The sequence below is a fragment of the Furipterus horrens genome, unplaced genomic scaffold (genome assembly GCF_987537825.1).
Source record: "Furipterus horrens unplaced genomic scaffold, mFurHor1.1.pri manual_scaffold_10, whole genome shotgun sequence".
NCBI classification, from domain to species: Eukaryota; Metazoa; Chordata; class Mammalia; order Chiroptera; family Furipteridae; genus Furipterus; species Furipterus horrens.
The window spans coordinates 15,821,105-15,840,241 of record NW_028327180.1 but is presented as its reverse complement, the minus strand read 5'-3'; the positions used below and the strand labels follow the sequence as shown (position 1 = coordinate 15,840,241).

At 45.9% G+C, this 19,137-nt stretch overlaps 1 protein-coding gene across 2 annotated transcripts in view; it reads left to right on the top strand.

Moving 5' to 3' along the window:
- The window catches only part of NR3C2 (nuclear receptor subfamily 3 group C member 2), a 300,588-nt gene extending 281,553 nt beyond the window's left edge, over window positions 1–19,035 (top strand). For both annotated transcript variants that reach the window (XM_090288659.1, XM_090288658.1), the window contains exon 9: window positions 17,832–19,035. In XM_090288659.1, the coding sequence (XP_090144785.1) occupies window positions 17,832–17,987 (156 nt within the window). In that variant the 3' untranslated portion in view covers window positions 17,988–19,035. The remainder of the gene's footprint in view (window positions 1–17,831) is intronic.
- Window positions 19,036–19,137: the final 102 nt, after the last annotated feature.

Below are 19,137 nucleotides of genomic sequence, written 5' to 3'. Positions count from 1 at the left end.
ATGAAAGATTCTAAGAAAAGGAAGAGTTGTTTATTCCAAAGTCAGCTAAGTGAACACAGTCTGATCAGGGGCTGGGAAGGCACAAATTATAGGAGCCCACTCCTCCTGAAAAAGCAATCTTCTTAAGTGAATATTCCCAAATAAGTGAATGACCGAGATCTCAGATCTTACTCTGTCTAGTTGGTGAAAAATATGGAAGAGTTATTAATCGACCTCAGTGTCTCTTGCACATTCCCACGATAGTTAGGGACCAGTGTTTATCTTTACAAAGTTCTCGTTTCAAGGGTCTAGCGCAGTGCAGAACTATTGCCCAGGGTGAATTGTGCCAAATGCTTGTTTTCATTTAAAACATTTTTATGTTTGTATAATTGGGGGGAAAGCATCAAATATATTTAAAACTAAAAGTGGGGAAAGTGGGAAAATGGGCCCGCATGTTCTCTCAATATCATGGATAAAGAGGGATTGATGCCTTCGGGTGCGGTTGGGAAGGGTCTGGGCATTTCAAGGGCCAGAGGGTTTTATGTGCTTGTAGCTGGAGCCACAAAGCCAGCTGGAAGACAGCTCCTCACAGACAGGAATGTGTCCTCACCTGTTTGTTCCCTTTGTTCCCAAGTTAGTGGTTTGAGGGCAGTGCCAGTCAGTGGTCGTGACTGTGCCGTGATTGTGTCTCCGAGCTCCCCTAGTTGGTATTGAGAGTAAGTTTCTGCTCCCCTCCATCTGGCCGGGCCAGCTACTGGCGCTGAGGGTGCATTGCAGTAGAGCGTCCGGTCTCCTGGGGAATACAGACCAGTCAGGCGAGTGCTGCAATGCCGCAGGGTAGGACCCCAGGCGGAGTGTCTGGAAAGGGAAGTGGCAGGTGCAGGTGGGCCATGGCATGAGGGCAGGGAGATGGTTGCTAAGCTGAGCCCCAAAGCAGGACTTTGCCAGATTGACGAAGGGAAGCTACTCCAAAAGGCAAAGGGGTTCGTATTCCAAGGGAGAGAGATCATGGCGATATCAGGAAAGAGAGAATTTCGTTGTATCCAAGAGCCTCAGGGAGAAGCAGTGAGAAATGAGGATGCAGACGGTGAACGGATCTGTGAACCACATGGGCTCAGGAAGCTATTGAGGGATGCTGAGTCCATCTGTAGAGAATCTAGAGCTGCTCTGTCCAGTGCAGCAGCCACTAGCCACATGTGGCTGCTTTCATGCAAATTCACTAAAATTAAGTAAAACTTTAAATTGAGTTCCCACTGGCCACATTCCAGGTGCTCAGTAGCCACCATTTGGGGTCGTGCAGAAAGTCCTTTGTTGACCTAGAGAACCTATTAGAGGAGGGGCAGGAGGCACAAAGGGCCAGGTAGGATGTTGGTGCAGGCGAGACGAGGTGGGGGGCTATGTTAGAGCAGGGGTCGGGGGTGGACCAAGGAGATACTCAAGTAGCAGAATGGGTAGCTCTTGGTGTCATATGCTAGGACATGGAGTTGGGAGAAGAGGGGGCGGGTCTAAAAGACCCCCAGGACGTGGGGGGTAGAGAGCTGGGCCCAGCGGGACTGCTAGAGAGGGGGGGCTCCTTAGAGAGGAGCTCTGTGAGCAGAGCCGGAGCCGCGGAGAGTGTCTGGATGCGCTGGCATTCAGGTGCCCTTAGGACCCCCAGGGAAACGGCAGCTAAGCTTCGGGCTCTGTGGAGAGGAAGGCCGAGGGCTGAGCAGGCTAGGAGGGCGGCAGCACACGGTGGCAGTCACTGAAGCCTCGGGGTTGGGAGGGGGTGGGGGGTGGATGGAACCGCCCGGGCATCGCTGTGGGGAGAGAAGGCCCAGAACTGAACCCGGGGAAAACCGGCCAAGGAAGCCGCCTGCAGGGCCTGCAGAGGACGTGCTGCTGGGGCAAGTGCTCAGAAAGAGCCACACAGGGGGCGAGGCAGAAAAGAGCATGTCCCCCACTGTGCAAATGAGGGGTCAGGGTGGCAGAAGCTGCGAAAAGTCAGGTAGCAAACAGGCTGGAAACTTTCAGTAGCCATAGCAACAAACTAGTTATTGTGAAGAGCAGCTGATTGATTTAACTCGTGTTAATACTAGGTTTCCAGTAACTGCAACAGCAGCCACAAAGCAAACAGGACAAAGTTAACAGCAGCAACAACAAAAAAACTCAACGTGTTGTCCAGTAAAGCTCCTTAGCAGAACTGCTAGAAGAGACTCATCCTTCTTTTCTATTTGTCAGGTGACAACATGTATGTAAATGAGCACTTTGAACGTAGTTGAGGAAACATGCCAAGTTTTTGTGTTTGTGTTTTCAGTACAGCTAAGAAATCACAGCTTAGCAAATTCTATCTTTGCAAATAATCCAAACAAGCTTTTTGACAGACTTTGACCCATGTAGGAGTAATTTTGAATTAGCGAAAGCTTTGTTATGTACTATATACACATACATGCATACATACTATAGACTAAATATATGAACATACTACCTATGGACATAGAGAACTGTAGCATGGAAGAGGCAGGCAGAGATGAGAGTCTGGCATTGAAGGCACCCATGACACTAAGGAACTGATCATGTCACGGTTCTATCAGTGACACGAATCCTGAGCCCTTCCTCACCATCACTGTCATTCCACCTGGATTATAATGATAGTTAATTTTCATGTGCAGCCCCAGAACTTCATCTCCTTTGGTTGCTCATGGTTTTCTATGGCTGACTTAATCTGAGATATTTCCTTACCTCTTTAGAAAAGATTGATTTAAAACATTTAATATTTTCAGTGGCTAATGTGTATAGACTATTTAAGATGGTGTGTACCAACTGGTCGATAGCCAGGCAATATTCTAAGATGGAGTTTTATTATATTTGAGAGAACTTAGAAAGAAAAAAAAAACTTCAATAAAGGAGTTTGTCATTCTTTCTTTTTAAATTGTGGTAATATACACAAACATACAATTCATCACTGTAACTGTTTTGACCTGTATAATTCATTAGTGTTATTCACATAGTTATGCAAAAACATCTCCAGAACTTTTCGTCTGCAAAACTGATCTTACCTATTAACTTCCTGTTCCCCTCCCCAGCTACAGCAACCACCATCCTCTGCCTCTCTGAATCTGACTACTCTAGTTCCTGATATATGTGAACTTACACAATATCTGCCCATGAGAGATGGCTTATTTCATTAGCACATTATTCTCTATTTTCATCCATGTTGTAGCATGTATCACAATTTTTTTCCATTTTAAGATGAATATCACTATTCTGAATAATGCTGCAATGAACATGCATGCGTGTGTGTCTCTCTCTTTCAGATCCCGCTTTCAATTCTTTGGGTAGATTCTTAGAAGTAGAATTGCTGGGTGATATGATAATTCTATGTTTAAGATTTTTGAGGAATCACCCAAGGTTTTTTCCCCACAGTTTTTTACATTCCCACCAACAGGACAGAGTTTCGGTTTCTTTACGTCCTCACCAACACTTGCTAATTGCTGTTTTATGGCAGCCATCCCCGTGTGTGTGAGGTGGTATCACACTGTGGTTTGGTTTGCATTTTCCTGATGATGTGTGACATTGAGCATCTTTTCATGTGTCTGTTGGCCATCTGTATGTCTCCTCTGGAGAACTGTCTATTCAAGTTCTCTGCCCATTTTTGGTTGTTTGATTTTTGTTGTTGAGTTGCAAAAGTTCTACATATATAATGGATATTGACCCCTAATCTCCGATTTAAAATTATTTTCTCCCATTTCGTGAGTTTTGTTCTGGTGTCAAAATCTTTCTCTTATGAACTTATAAATAAGTCAGTAACTTATTTCTCTTAATTTTGCCAGTTAAAGATTAAAGTTGTATCTGATCCCAATTTATTTAAAGAGAGCATAAAAATCATTTTTCTTATGATGACTACTTCTTAGACTTCATTATTAATGACTGATTCATTGGCTGCCTACCTACAGGACAGAACAGGCACCATGTTCACAGCTGGTTTTGCAAATCTGTAAGAGAAGGACTTTCTGTAAGAGTCCTCGCGGAAAGTGAGGACCTGGCCAGGGGCAGGGTAAAGGTATTAATGTGCATTCCACTCCCACCTGAACCTCTGGGATTTATGATGCCATAGGGTGAGCTTTCTGGAAAAAAACAACAGATCAGGTAGAAAGCAGTTAGCACTAAGTGTCCCGGAAGCCTTGCTCATAGAAAATGGAACCTAAATCTAACCTGACACACAGGAATCCTTCCTAAGCTGAATTATATCTAGGCAAGATTTTGGAAAAGTATCTCATTGTCTCAACACCTGTGTCAATAATCCCCACCCCTTATCCCGCCTAAACCCCGCTTCTTACAATACAAAGTAGCCACGTAACACCTGGGATTTACCCAGTGCCTTTCTTCCCAAGTCCTGTCTCCGTGAGGCGAGGATGAGTAAATATTACTATTTACACGTAATCACCTCATCTTTTCTCCATAAAGGGGAATAATAGTAATGTTTACTCATTTCGTACCCTTTTTATGGAGAAGAGAATCACGACAGGGAGTGATTAAGTGCATTTCGCCGGTTCAGCAGGGCGGCAGGAGCAGAAGGCAGGGCTGGAGGGAGAGCAGCGGCTGTGGGGGCCGGCAGTGCGGAGCCAGCCCTGCGCCCCGCCAGCACCGTGGCCCCTGGTAGGGAAGGCGGCACGTTGGGGCTCCGCACACGGAAGGGTCTCCCTCGTGGCTTCATGGCCTGCTGTCGCCATCCTGAAACCCTTTGTAAACCTGAAATAAAGAGCCCCACAAATGATCCAGCCAGTCCTGGGCAAAACAAGCTCCTGAAAACGGTGTTGCTCAGAGGAGTGTGAAGAGCGGGGCTGGTAGCGCACCGTGCGGGTGTGTCCGTGGAAGACGCGCCAGGGTATGCAAGGCAGGAAGCCTGAGTGGGGCCGGCGTCCAGACTGCAGGAAACCAGAGACTCATCCATACCCTGGAAAGGCCTTTCACCCTAAGGCCTTATTTGACACAAAAGGAAACAGGGAAGAGATTTCTTCAGGGACAGAGATATTGTTGAGCAACAGCAAAGAGGCACATGATTAGAAGCAGATCATTTTAAATGACTGACATTGGAAAGGGCAGGAAGAGGCCTGTTGATCAATTTTGTTTATCAAGGTCATGGTTAAAGGGACGAGGAAGTGTTTATGGTTTCGCACACAGTCGATGATTATTTGCAGATTCTATATTTGCAAATTTGCCTACTAGTTAAAATTTATTTGTAACCTAGAAATCAATACTCACAGCACTCTGACAGGCATTCACAGACATGCACAGAGCACGTGAGTCCCCCAAAGTGCACGTCCCCAACTAATGTCAGGCAACGTGACGTTCTGCCTTCCTGTTCCAGCACTCATACAGTACATAAGTGTGCTTTTCGTGGTCTATTAAGTGCCACATTTCTTGCATTTCTGTCGGTTATTTTGCTGTCTAAAGTCACTGCTAAGTGTAGTGCTCAGGCACTATCCTGGGTTTCTATGAGCAAGAAGGCCGTGATGTGTTTTACGGAGGAAATAAGTGTTTGATAAGCTTTGCTCAGGCCTGAGTTATAGTGCTGTTGGGTGTGAGTTCACTGGTAAGGAATTAGCAATGTATATTAAATACAGTGTCTTTAAACAGAAACACACATAAAACTAGGTTAAGTATTGATCGTTTAATGAAAATGCTATGATCAGTAGTAGCTCATGGGAACCTAACCCCGTACTTAGGGGAAGTACTTGCGAATTCACTGTTCCCAATGATTTTATAGAAGGCAACTACTGTGAATAATGAGAATCAACTGTAAATGGGTATAAACCGCAGGGACTATAGGATCAAAGAGAAAGGGCTCCCACAGGAACAGCGAAAAATAAGGCATAAGTGACATCAACACCCCGTTTGAATGACAGACTTGAGAGTCTTTATGCTGGACAACCCCCTTACCTAGTTCAACCCCCTAGGTACAAGGACTCTAAAGCATTTCCTAAAGGCTCAGAGACCCTGCATCATATTTAAAAATCCAGATCTAGCTACTACCGTATCTCTTGATGCAGACTTTTTCCTTCTTAGATTTAATATTTCTGAAGTCAAGAGATAGCTTATCATTGATTTATATATTTTAATAAACAATTAAAACCTGTTCTCCCTTAAATTGTTACTAAATCCCGGGCATGCCTTCCAATCCAGGGGCCAGACTTTTAATCCTAAAAGGCCAGGTAGTGAGTGCTGTGGGCTTTGTGGGCCCCATGATCCTCGTCACAACCTCCTGGCCCCGCCAACTGCACAGGGAAAGCAGCCATAGATAACATCTAAATGAATGAGCATGGCTGTGTCCCAGGAAAACTATTTCATGTCATTTCCACAGGTCACAAAAGATGATTCTTTTGATTTTTTTTTTCAACCATTTAAAGGTGTAAAAAGCAAACAAAAATGAAAACACAAAAACAGTTATGAGGCCAGATTTCATTCAATGGCATCCTAGAATCAAGGGAATAAATTAGATCACCTTGGTCTCGGGTCTCAGGTACTTGGATCAGAAGAGGCTGCTGTTGGCCAGTGGTTTGTGGCTTAGTGTTCCTTTCCTGTTTGAGATTGAAATTAGGATTTAATTGTTTAATCTTGATTAAACTTGATATTAAAGTTGGTAACTTATAAACATGAATTGGTTTAGATTTTTACATTGCTCAGTGCAGTGTACATTTTCAAGGAGGACCTAGGAAATATGAAAGCAAAATTAGTAACATGCCAATGAATTTCAAACACACCCTTTTATCAGAATTCCTTTGCTCAGCAATGTTCTAATTATCCCTTTATCTTGAAGCTCTACTTCCTCCTTTTCCATTGTGTCATTTTTCTTTGTGTTTTTCACACACACACAAAAGAGCGTATTCACAAGAAGGCAGAGCCACATTCTAGAACGAGGCCTATAATACAAGGAAACTTAAACAGAGTGAAAGTTAAATAAACTGAAGTACAAAAAAAAATTCAGAAGGGAACTGAGTCCATCTTGCTTAGCACGGCATCCATACAACATATTTTGAAGATTAAACATTCATCACCAACCAGAGATCATCGTTTTGAATGTATTATGAAAATGGTGATGAAGAACAAATCAAAATATGACATCTCCGATCACAATCAGATGTGAATGCATGGGGTGCAGGGGCGTTTTCAGAAATGCCCTTTTTTTCCACGAGATACTGAGCAGCAACTTCTCAGGTCAGAACCAGCCCTGTCTCCCTCGCTCCATCAGGCAGCTGGGCCTTTCTGGAAACAGGGCCAGAGGCGCCGGTTCTGGCTGGAGCCCTGGCTCTGGCCCCACGCACTGGGTCCCCTGTACCTAGAATTTGCAGGCAGAGCTCCCATCACAGCAAGCCCAGCCCTGCTGAGGCTCATTTCATCTCCTGCTTCGGAGACACCTTTGAATCCAGATGCCCCCTGTCAGAAGAGGGCAGCCTCTTGAAGTGGGGCATCAGCGAAAGATCCCCATCCAGGTGGTGACTTTGCGGCCAATGTGACCCCAGAGCTCCAAAGCACCCCCTGAGTTCCCCAAATGCTTGCATAGGCCTAGAATTTAGCTGACACACAAGCGTGCTCACCTGCTAAGTTTGGGCTATGAAATGCCTTTTGGCGAGTGTTTACAAAGTAGGCTTCTTAAGTATTTTTCTGATGGGATCTTTTTTTATTGAGATACAGTTGACATATAAAGCATGTAAATTTAAGATATATAATATCTTGCTTTGGTACAATTATATATTGCAATATGATTACCACTGTAACATTTAGCTAACATTTCTATCAATTTTTTTTTCTTTTTTTTTTTTTTTTTTTTTGTGGTGGAAACTATTAAGATCCAGTCTCTTAGCAACTTTGATGTTTGTAATACAGTATTATTGTCTGTAATCACTATGGTGTGCATTAGATCTCTAGGACTTATCTACTGGTCTGCAAGTCTATACCCTCAACCCCACCCCCCAGCCCCTGGTAACTCCCATTCTGCTCTGTTTTTGTGAGTCTGGCTTTTTCAGATTCCACATGTGAGTGGTATCATACATGTGTCCTTTTTTTATCTGACTTAGCATAATGTCCTCACAGTCCATCCATGTTGTTACAAATGGCAGGAGTCCCTTTTCTTGTTCTTGGCTGAATAACACTCCATTGTGTGTATATATATATTATATATATATATATATATGTATTATATATATATATACGTATATATATACACATATATATATACGTATATATATATATCACATCTTGTTTATCCATTCCTCTGTTGACGGACACTTGGGCTGTTTCCATGTCTTGGCTATTCTGAATATGGCTGCATTAAACAGATATTTCTTCAATATCCTGTTTTCATTTCCTTTGGATATAAACCCAGGAGTGGAGTTGCTGGATCATACAGTACTTCAATTTTTAACTTTTTAAGGAACCCCTATATTGTTTCCCATAGTGGCTGAACCCATTTACATTCCCACCAGCAGTGCACAGGTTCTATCTTCTCCATATCCTTGCCAACACATTTCTTATCCTGATGGCAGCCATTCTGCCAGGCATGAGGTGATCTCTCATTATGGTTCTGATCTGCATTTCCCAGATTATTAATGATGTTGAGCATCTTTTCATGTATCTGTTGGCCATTTGTATGTCTTCTGTGGAAAAATGTTCAATTCTTCTGCCTGTTTTTTAATTGGGTTATTTATTTGTTAGTGAGATATGAATTCATAATATGTTTTGAATATCAACCCCTTCTCCAATATATAGTTTGCAAATATTTTCTCCCATGGCCTTTTTTGTTTTGTTTGCTGCATACACTGCATTCATTTTAATGTAGTCCCACTAGTTGAATTTGTTTTCTTGTGCCTTATCTGGCTTTGGTATCAGGGCAATGATGGCCTCATATAATGAGTTTGGACATGTTTCCTCTTCAGTTTTTTGGAAGAGTTTGAGGATCGATGGTAATTTTTCTTTAAATGTTTGGTAGAATTCATCAGTGAAGCCACGTGATCCTGGATTTTTCCATGTGTGTTGGGAAGTTTTTGAATACTGATTGAATCTTCTGAATATTGGACTGTTCACATTTTCTATTTTTTTTTTCTGATTTAGTCTTAGCATGTTGGTATATTTTTAGGAGTTTATCAGTTTCTTACAGGCTATCCAATTTGTTAGCTTCTCACTGTTCATAATAGTTTATGATCCTTTTTATTTCTATATTATCAGTTGTAATGTCCCCTCTTTCATTTCTGTTGTGTCTTCTCTCATTTTCTACTATCTTTTGAAAATCCAGCTTAGTTTCATTTTATTTTTCCTATTGTTTTCCTGGTATCTATTTATTTTGTTCCCACTCTGATCTTTATTTCCTTCCTTCTGCTAACTTTGGGCTTAATTTGGTTTTTTGGGTTTTTTTCCTCAGTCCTTGGGGTGTAAAGTTAGTTCTGAGAGGGAAGTTTATAGCAATAAATACCTGCTTTTGCATCATCCCATAGGTTTTGGTATGTCGTTTTGAGATATTTTCTTTTCCTTTTGATTTCTTCTTGACCAATTGCTTGTTCAGAAGTGTATTTAATTTCCACATATTTATAGATTTTCCAGCTTTCCTCTTGTTGAGTTCTAGTTTGATACCACTGTGGTCAGAAAAGATAGTTTCTGTGGTTTACATCTTTTTAAAATTTACTGAGACTTGTTTTATTTTTCATTATATGTTGTAACATGGAGAATGTTCTGAGGTGCTTGTGAATAATGTGTATTCTGCTTCTGTTGGACAAACTGTTCTATCTATAGATATACAGATATAGATATCTGTTATGTCCGTTTGGACTAACGTATGGTTCAAGTCCAATGTTTCCTTCCTGATTTTCTGTCTGGATAGAAGTGGGAATTAAAGTTCACTGCTATCGTTGTATTGTCTATTTCTCCCAGTCCTGTTAAATATGATTGTTTTAATTTATCTACTGGATGCGTCAACCCCTTTATCATTATATATGGACCTTCTTTGTCTCCTGTTACCACTTTTGGGTTAAAGTTGATTTCTTCTAAGTATACTTACCTCCATTTTTCATGGACTATCTCCTTTCAACCCTTCACTTTGAGCCTATGCATGTCTTTAAACCCATAGTGAGTCTCTTGTTGGCAACATATAGTTTTGGCTTTTAGTTTTTTTTGTTTGTTTTGTTTTGTTTTTTTAGGTTTTGGCTTTGTAGTTACCATGAGGGTTACATAAGACATCCCATAGATAAAACAGCCTATTTTAAGCTGATAGCAACTAAACTTGTATCATCTATAAAAGCCTCAACCTTACACCCCCTTTTAGATCTTTGATGTTATAATTTACCTCTTTATATGGTGTGTTTAACAACTTACAGTAGCCATGAATACTTTTAATACTCTTTTCCACTGACTTTTGTATATAGTTAAGTGGTTAACACACATCCTATTACAGAATTTGAGTTTTCTCAATCTCACTGTTTATTTATCTTTAATATGTTTTCATGTGACTGATTAGCATCTGTTCATTTCAGCTGAAGAATGCTTGAGTTTCATGAAAGGCAGGTCTAGTGGCCATGAACTGTCTCAGCTTTTGTTTGGGAAAGTTCTTTCTCTGTCATAGCTGAAGGATAACTTTGCCAGAACAGAGTATTCTTAGCTGGCATGTTTTTTTCTTTCAGCGCTTAGAATATCTAATTCCACTCTTTCCTGGCCTGTAGGGTTTCTGCTGAGAAATCCACTGATAACTTAATGGGGCTGGATTCCTTTGTAGTTCATAATCTTCCTTCCCCGGGGTCCTTTTAGTCTTCTTTCATCTTTAACTTTTGACAGTTTCATTACAATGTGTTTGGACAGGGTCTTTGTGCATTGAGATAACAGGGTGCTCTATTAGCTTTGTGAACTTGGATGTTCACTTCCCAAGTTGGGGAAGTTCTTTAACTTTATACTCACCCCCACCCCCCACTCATCTTCTAGAATCCCAATTATCCTGGTACTTGTTCTCTTGATGAAGTTCCATAGGTCATGTAGTCTTTCTTCACTCCTTTTTCATTCTTTGTTCTCCTCTGAGTAATTTCAGGACTCCTGTCCTTGAACTCGCTCGTTCTGGGTCTAGTTGCTCTGCTCCCCTGTAGCTCTCTCCATTGCACTTGTCCTTCTCATTCACGGAGTTCTTCAGCCCCCTAACTTCTGCTTGGTTCTTTTTCATGATTTCGTTGAATTGCCTACACGTTAAGTTTCCTTGCAGCTCATTGAGTTTCTTCAAAACAGGGGTTTTGAATTATCAGCAAGATCACAAAGTGCCTTTGAACTCAGATACCAGAGGATTGCTGTCTTTTGATGGTGACATTTCCTTGATGTTGAACATCCTGTGTAGTTGCGCATGACTGCTTTCTCATCTGACGTAGCAGACGCCTCCTTGAGTTTTCTGTTCATTGGTGCTGTTACGGGGTTTTCTGCCTTCCTATGGGCACTCCTGTTACTCCCGTCTTGCTCCCTCTTGTGGCAGAATTCTTAAGCTTTTAGGTCTTCTGGTTCTTACCCCTCACCAGACTGACTGCTGGAAAGAAACCTTTAGTTTCCCAGAAGATGGTGCTATAGCTCAAGCCTGTGGTTTTTCCTTGGCCCATAGGCCCTGGCCAGTTCTCAGGATCTTGCTCTTGCCTCCACACTTGGGTGTGCACACAAAGAGCCAGCCACGGAGTGGGGGAGCACTGGGTGTGCCTGCAGATGCCTAGGGGGACTCCTAGGTGTGGTGCTCCCAGTCCTGGGTGGACTCCCTGCTGAGCACAGTCAGCAGGGGCCTTATCCCTTTCAGGTCTTATCTGCCTGTCTCTCTCAATCTTCTTCCTCCTCCCAGTCGCTGGCGTCTGGCCTCAGGACCCAGGGTGCCCATGGAGAGAGAGGGACTTCTCGGGCTCACCAGCGGGAGCTGTGGGAGGGGGGTCACCACTGACAGGTCGGCCAGTGCATTGCTGCGTGGGGGCAGGCGGGTGTGGTGCTGGTCAAGTTCTCCCCGGCTCCACTCCCATAGATAGCACGGTGGAATGGCCCCTTGGGAAGGCTAGACTTCTGCACTTTCTTGTCTGGGTGCCCGCCCAGGTCAGCACCCTGCTGGTCCCACAGCTCATGAGGTCTGCCTGCGTGTTAGCCATTAGCAGTGCACAGGCTGCAGGCACGCCTCCTCTCGGGTCTTTGGTGTAGTGCCGGGCCCCACAGAGATGCTTTCCTTCTGGGGCGGGGGAAGCACAAAAAGGACGGAGCGGCACCATCGCATGCTGCCATGGCTCCTGGTGGTACCTTTGGTCCCTTTTCTCTTGGTTACATCGAGGAGGCCTTCAGCTCTATAAGCAGAGCTTTCCAGGGGCACCGGGCAGGGCAGCGAGGCCGGGCTTTCAAAGGGAATCCACAAGTAAATGGCGGCATCACCTTGTTGTTCAAGGCTGCAGAAACGAATGCCACTAAACTTGGGGGGCTTTTGCACTCTGTTACTATCCTGTCTTACTGAGAGAAGCAGGTGAGCCCAGCTAGACAGGCAGCTTCCACGCTGGGGAGGGGTTTTGCACGAAGGACACTTTCCAATGTTCACAGGGCTATTGTGGGAACACCTGGAACGTATAACATGGACCATTTCTATTTCTGTTACGGTATTTAGTTGTAGCTCTGCATCTTTGCCCCAACCCTATCCACAGAGCTGGCTAAAATTCTAATCTTTGAAACTAAAGCTTCCAACCTCCCCCCAAGGCTTCTTCCAAGCAAAAAGCTTGATTGTAATTAGGTGAAAGTTCTGGAGTCAGCCAGTAACTTACAAGGCATGAGCACGCTGTTGAAAATAGGTGGGGCCTGACATCAGGGAGGTTGCTACCATCTGGGTGCTCTGTCACCACTGAGTGGGTGCGTAATCTTAGGACAGCAGCACCAGACCTGCCCTGCACGGCACCCCAGCAGCCCCTGCTCAGGGCAGGACTGGGGCTGGGGGACTCAGTGGAGGGACCAGGAGAAAGGACCTTCAGGCTGACTATGACCTCGCCGGCTCCTCCGCCAGCTGAGGCCCATTGGGCTGGATACTCTTGCCGAGCATCCCGCTGAACTTCTGGAAGCCCAACAGATGCATTTCATACAGAATGAGAAGTCACAGCACAAGACTTTTTCTGATGCCTAATAATGAAGGACTCCTGTCACTGATTATAATTAGGGTTCTTGCCTCTCCATCGAGCCTGGAAGTATTTACCAGGAAGTATTTGCCAGCAGGAATCAAGATGGAGACAGCAGACCTGGCTGTTGGTCTCATTACGTAAAATTAAGGCATCTGTGCTGACAGGCCAGCAGGGTGGAGCTTTAATCTTTGTAGCCATGACCTCCCACCTCATCCCTCTGAGCACAGAGAGCAGGGCTGGGGTTCAGGACACCCAGCATGGCGTGCTTATGAAGTCACCTTAAAACGCAACAAACCATCATGAACAAGTTGAAAGAAAAGATGGAAGGAGTTAGCGTCCCATATGGAGTTCTGAATTATTTACTCAGCGCCACTAAAATGAAGATGCCCGCTGAAGCTAACAAGGTTCTGTTTTGGTTCATTGATTATGACTTGCAACATACTGTCCTGAAAAAAAAATACTGTTAACAAGTGTTTCCTGGCCCCTTCAGAGTCTGGGAGGAAGGCAGGAACAAGGGCTAACTGCCTTCCCAGGGCTCTCAGAGGCCGCTGGATGGGGCCTCTCTGGGTGCTGCAGGGCCACACAGACACTTCCTGTCTGCAGGGAGCTTGCGGCCCCCTAAGGAACTGCAAAGGTGAAAACCCGATAAGAGATGGGACCCTCAGGACAAAAGAGGAGTGGTGTCCCCTGGCTGTTTGGTTGTCAAATGAATTAGAAAGCCAAAATACCCTGGCTGCTGAGTCTCAGTGGATTGAGCGTGGGCCTGCGAGCCAAGTGTCGCTGGTTCGATTCCCAGTCAGGGCACATGACTAGGTTGCACGTCAGGTCCCCAGTTGGGGGTGCAAGTGAGAGGCAACCACACAGTGACGTTTCTCTCCCTCTCTTTCTCCTTTCCCCTCTCTCTAAAAATAAATAAATAAACTAATTAATTAAAAATAAATAAAAGAACCCCTTTAAAAAAAAAAAAAAAGGAAAAGAAAGAAAGAAAGCCAAAATATAGCACTTGTGAGTTCTGAGGGCAGCAGGGATCCTTGGCTCGGGCTCCTGAGAGCAGGGGGTCACTGCAGGGAATGGGGGGGATCACGAAAGGGTGAGCATATGGGAAACATGGAGAAAAAGCCAGTAATCACACCCTTAGAAGAGAATGAGTGACATTCTTGACAAATTATTCCATGCCAAGGAAGTGTCCCTGGAGGGCTGTCCAAGCAGTCGACCTGAGGTGATTTCATTTTAAAGGTGGCCTTTGAGAAGGTCTGGCTTCTCCCCACCACACCCCAGAACCGCGGCAGGCCCTGACGGACCCAGCTCTGCGCTGTTGGGCCCTGACTTTGCGGGGGAATGGCGGTTGGGGGGTAAGTAGGTAGAGACCGTCCGCGGTCATTTAGCGATGCACAGCGACCTTCCAGGGTGTGACCACAGACTGGCCTAACTGCACGGGGAAGCTTGGCCATCCTGCCTGAGGGGGTTGGGGACGGTGCCGGTGAGCATATGTGCACTGAGGCTGTTTGTACCCTGGTTTCCTGGTCCGACCACATGTGCCACTGTGTTGCACCAGGCTGACACACCTAGGAGACAGACAGCAAGCACATGAGCAGCATGATGGTTAAGACACTTCGCTGTGACAGCAGTTGGACGCACAAGCTGCTGTCCGCTCTGGTCAGGGTCCCCACCCACCGGGTCCCCACCCACCCAGTTCACTATGTGGCTCTCGCCCAGCTCCCAGGGCTTAGTGTTCTGGCCACCTGCAGCTTCCCAGGAGGGCGCGGGTCCTTCCTCGTCTGGCAAACACCTGGGAACACCTGGCTTTGATTGTCACAGGTGATCCCTGGCCTTACCAACCAGAGCCATGGCTCAGGACCTGCTCGCTGAGTCCTGCAAAGGTTCTCCGCCTTGTCCCAGGGGCCGGCGGGCCTGCCAGGCTTCTGAAGCCGCCAGCGCCATCCCCATCCGGCCGCCCCCAGAGTGAGCTCTTCCCTGAGAGTGCACAGTGGTGACAGGTCCTTCTCCCCGCAGGTGTTCGCAGGGTCAGATTCGTAGCCTGGAGCTGCCAGGCTAACCCCCCGCCCCCCAGCAAGGCCCCCATCCCTCCGCAGCTGGCCAAGGCACTTGTGTAAACAAGAGCCCTGGGTATCAGCTCAGGGCTGAAAACAAGCTGCATTCTCAGCCTGTGGGACACAGGACAGGGGCAGATGGAAATGCCAGTCCCAGGCTCATGTGCATGGTTAGTGAACAGTGTCCAGGACTCATGTCCCCAGCCAACCTGCGAGGACAAACAGCCGCACCCCTGGTTGTCTCAGCGTCTCCTAGGTGACGCTTGGTGCCAAGAACACGTGTGTAGGGGAGTCACAGACAGGGACAGAGGCACTGAGAAGGACTGGGCCCTGTCCCCACCGGCAGGTTCGCAGAGGGGATCCCATGCATGCGGCCTCGAGGTCAAGAACGGATTTACTCTGCTCTGCGTCTCCTTCCTCGCTGTATGAGTCACCATTGCGGTCACCGGTTTACAAATATGACCCCTAAGTAGCCCTGGCCCTGCCAGGTAACCTGTTTCAGATGTCAGCAGGTCTGCTCACCCCAGGCCACGGGGCTCTGCTGTCCCCCCATGAGGAGAGTGGCGCCCAGTGGGGCTTTCAGCTTCACAGGCACCGGCCTGCCACCTAAAAAATAAAATAAGAAACTTGCTATCCCAATTCTATTTTAAGATTCTGTTCTGGAAAGGGCAGAAAACGGAGTTCTGCTATCCCTCTCTTTATAGAAGGGAGGCCTGAGGACCAAGTTCCAGGAAGATCGCTCAGCAGGCTTTGTAAACTGTCCCACAGAGAAACCCCACGGAAGAAGCTTGACCAGAGGGAGCACAGCATTACGGAGGCTCTGCCCTCGCACTGTGGTGCAGAGCTGGCACCCCCGGGGCACACGCTCCGTGCCAGTGCGCTCACTCAGCCCTCTCCAGCATCACCCCCTCTACAGAGGCACAGCCTGAGGCACAGCGTTCGGAAAGCAAGCACGTGTGTGTGGACGTGCCCGCAGCCGACGGTGGCCTGTGCTGTCTCCCAGCTTCTCTGGCCCCAGCATCCTGGGGCTGCGAACACTTGTGAATCTCAGTCTCTGCATCCTACCTAGGGAAGTACCGCTCGGCAGCCAGGAGCAGAAGCACCGGGTCTTTGCCCCAATGAGGGCTCCATTCCTGGTGTGCAAGGAAGGCCTTCACCACAGTTATTTACTATCCACTCAATTAAGGCCTGAGAGAAAGTGGCCAGCACATTTTCACAAGGATCAGTTTCCTGACATGTATTGTGAACACCGCTAGCTTTACTACAGTGGGAAACGACCTACAGTGTAGTTAACGGAAGAAGAGTCAGAATGTGTATTTTGTAATTTGAAATTATATTCCCAGTAAATAGAATAACAACCAAGTGCTATAGTGCACTTGTGGGTTAGTGTTGTTTTACCTTACAGAATTGGAAGTGGTTCGGGTCCAGGAGGATGACAGAGGTGGGTCACAGAGTAGGGAAAACGGCTGGACAGGTGGAGACAGCAAGGCCGTCCTTGATGCTTCCACTCCTCTTAAAATCGGCCTGCCATAGAGAGCGGATGAGACTGGACACATCAGGATGTGGTCACTATCGCCACAACGGAGTGTTTTTCAGCCGTGAGAAAGACAGAAGTCCTGCCACTTGCTATGACTGGGTGGACCTTAAGGACAGGCTGGCTGAGAGAGAGGAGTCAGAAGGAGGAAGACAAGATACTGGATGCTCTCACTCACATGTGGAATCCAAAAAAGCTAAATTCATAGAAACAGCTGTCTGGTGGTTCCCAGGGGCAGGGGTGAATGGGGAGATGTTGGTCAACACGTACCAGTCTAGTTGTAAGAGTCGGTTCTGGGGATCTAACGTGCAGCGTGGTGACGACCGCTAACAATGCTGTATTACAGACTTGCAAGTAGCTGAGCATATCTTAAGTATTCTCGCCACGGAAAACAAACAGTAATTATGTGACGTGATGCAGGTGTTAGCTAGTCATTTTGCAAATATGTAGGTATATCAAATCAACCCACTGTACAACTTAAACTTATACGCCAGTTACATAATGTTATATGCTAATTATAACATGGAATCTCTCACTGAAGCTAGGGAAAAATCAGAAAAGGAACTGAGAAGTCTGATGGACCCTGCCACCCGGTCGCGGCAGAGCCTATGGGGGGCTGGCAGTAGAGGTGCTGGCTGAGGGATGGCCCTGCCAGCAAAGGAACCCTGTCTTGTCCCTCACTGTCCTGGGCATCCATCCGCTGGGTGGGCTCTGAGCCAGCACCCGCCCCTCCAGCCCCAGCTCACCTGACAACCTTCAGGAAGCCCGTCCCCAACATCCAATGATAGGTTGCATGCGCTCGCCCCGCCCACTTCACACATTGAGAAGAATTTGATGAGAGCAGTTCAGTGACCCTGCCAGTCTGTTACTGACCCCGTTGCTGCGGATAGTTAATCCTCAGCAGTTCCACAGCTCTTGGCTGGATTCGCTTTGTGTGAAAGGCACGTTCCATGCCAGGTGATGTGAGCTCCCTTCTCCCTCCCCCAGGACAGATGACTTACTAAATTAATCAGACGAATTCACAGGCGTGACCTCCTGGCTGGGCTTCTGAACTGTGCTCTTTGAACTTTGACACCGAGTGCTCCAGGGACTGGGATGGGAATCAGGCCTCCATGTCATGTCCCCTCTCTGTCTGTGTTGCAGTTGGTGAGTGACTTGCTGGAATTTTGCTTCTACACCTTCCGAGAGTCCCAGGCCCTGAAGGTGGAGTTCCCCGCGATGCTGGTGGAGATCATCAGCGACCAGCTGCCAAAGGTGGAATCCGGGAACGCCAAGCCCCTTTTCTTCCACAGGAAGTAACGGACACGTCTCAGCAGAACTTTGCCTTAAGTTCCCCTGTGTTATTCGACACCCACGAAGGACCCAAGAAATCCTGTTTTTAACATGGGATGGTTGATTCACACTCATTCAGCAGTTTCCCGCATTTCAAGTCATGTCGAGGGTTTGGAGCTGGGAAAGCATTTAGACGTGGATTTGGCACGACCCAGACAGTCGAAAGGACTCTTCCCTCTCCGGTCCCCAGCACTTAGAAACACGTTCCCGTTCCTCTGGATGAAAAGCCATATCTAGTCAATAACTCTCTGATTTTGATATTTTAACAGACGGAAGTTTTAACTATGCCATGTAGTTTCTGGTATCGTTCGCTTGTTTTAAAAGGGTTCAAGGACTAACGAACTTTTTAAAGCTTACCCTTTGGTTTGCACATAAAACGTATAGTCTATATGGGGCATTAATATTCTTTTGTTATTTAAAAAACACAGAAAAAGGAAAAAATCTATACGGATTCCTGTTGTGTGATAACAGAGCACGTGGTGTGGAACAGTGCCCCCTCTGGCTGGCACTTGCCCACGTTCCTCTGTCTCCCACGCGCCACACCTTTAGCGTCCACTGGTTAATTAGGGATGGATAAGATGTTAAAACAAATGCCTTGGTTTCAATTTCTAGTATCTATTGTGTTGGCTTTACAAATAATTTTTTGCAGTCTTTTTGCTGTGCTGTACATTACTGTATGTATAAATTGTGAAGGACCTGAGTTATATAAGGTATAAGGAACTTTTGTAAATGAGATAAAAAAAAAAAAAAAAGAAACTTCAGTGGTTAATAGGAAGAATGGGAAAGTATTTTTGAAAGAATTCTATTTTGCTGGAGACTATTTAAGTACTATCTTTGTCTAAACAAGGTAAAAAAAATTCTTTTTGTAAAGTGAAATGTTCTGCATGCCTAATGAACCGTTTACAGTGTATTTAAGAAAGGGAAAGCTGTGCCTTTTTTAGCTTCATATCTGATTTACCATTTTACAGTCTCTGTTGTAAATAACCACACTGAAAACCTCCTGCGTTGTCTTCAAGCCTTTCTACTTTTTCTGTACATTTGTTTTGTCCTTGGTCTCCCGCGTGGGCTGTTCATGGGACTTGAGCATGTTTTCCGGGCTTCTGCTTCATCCTGCTTC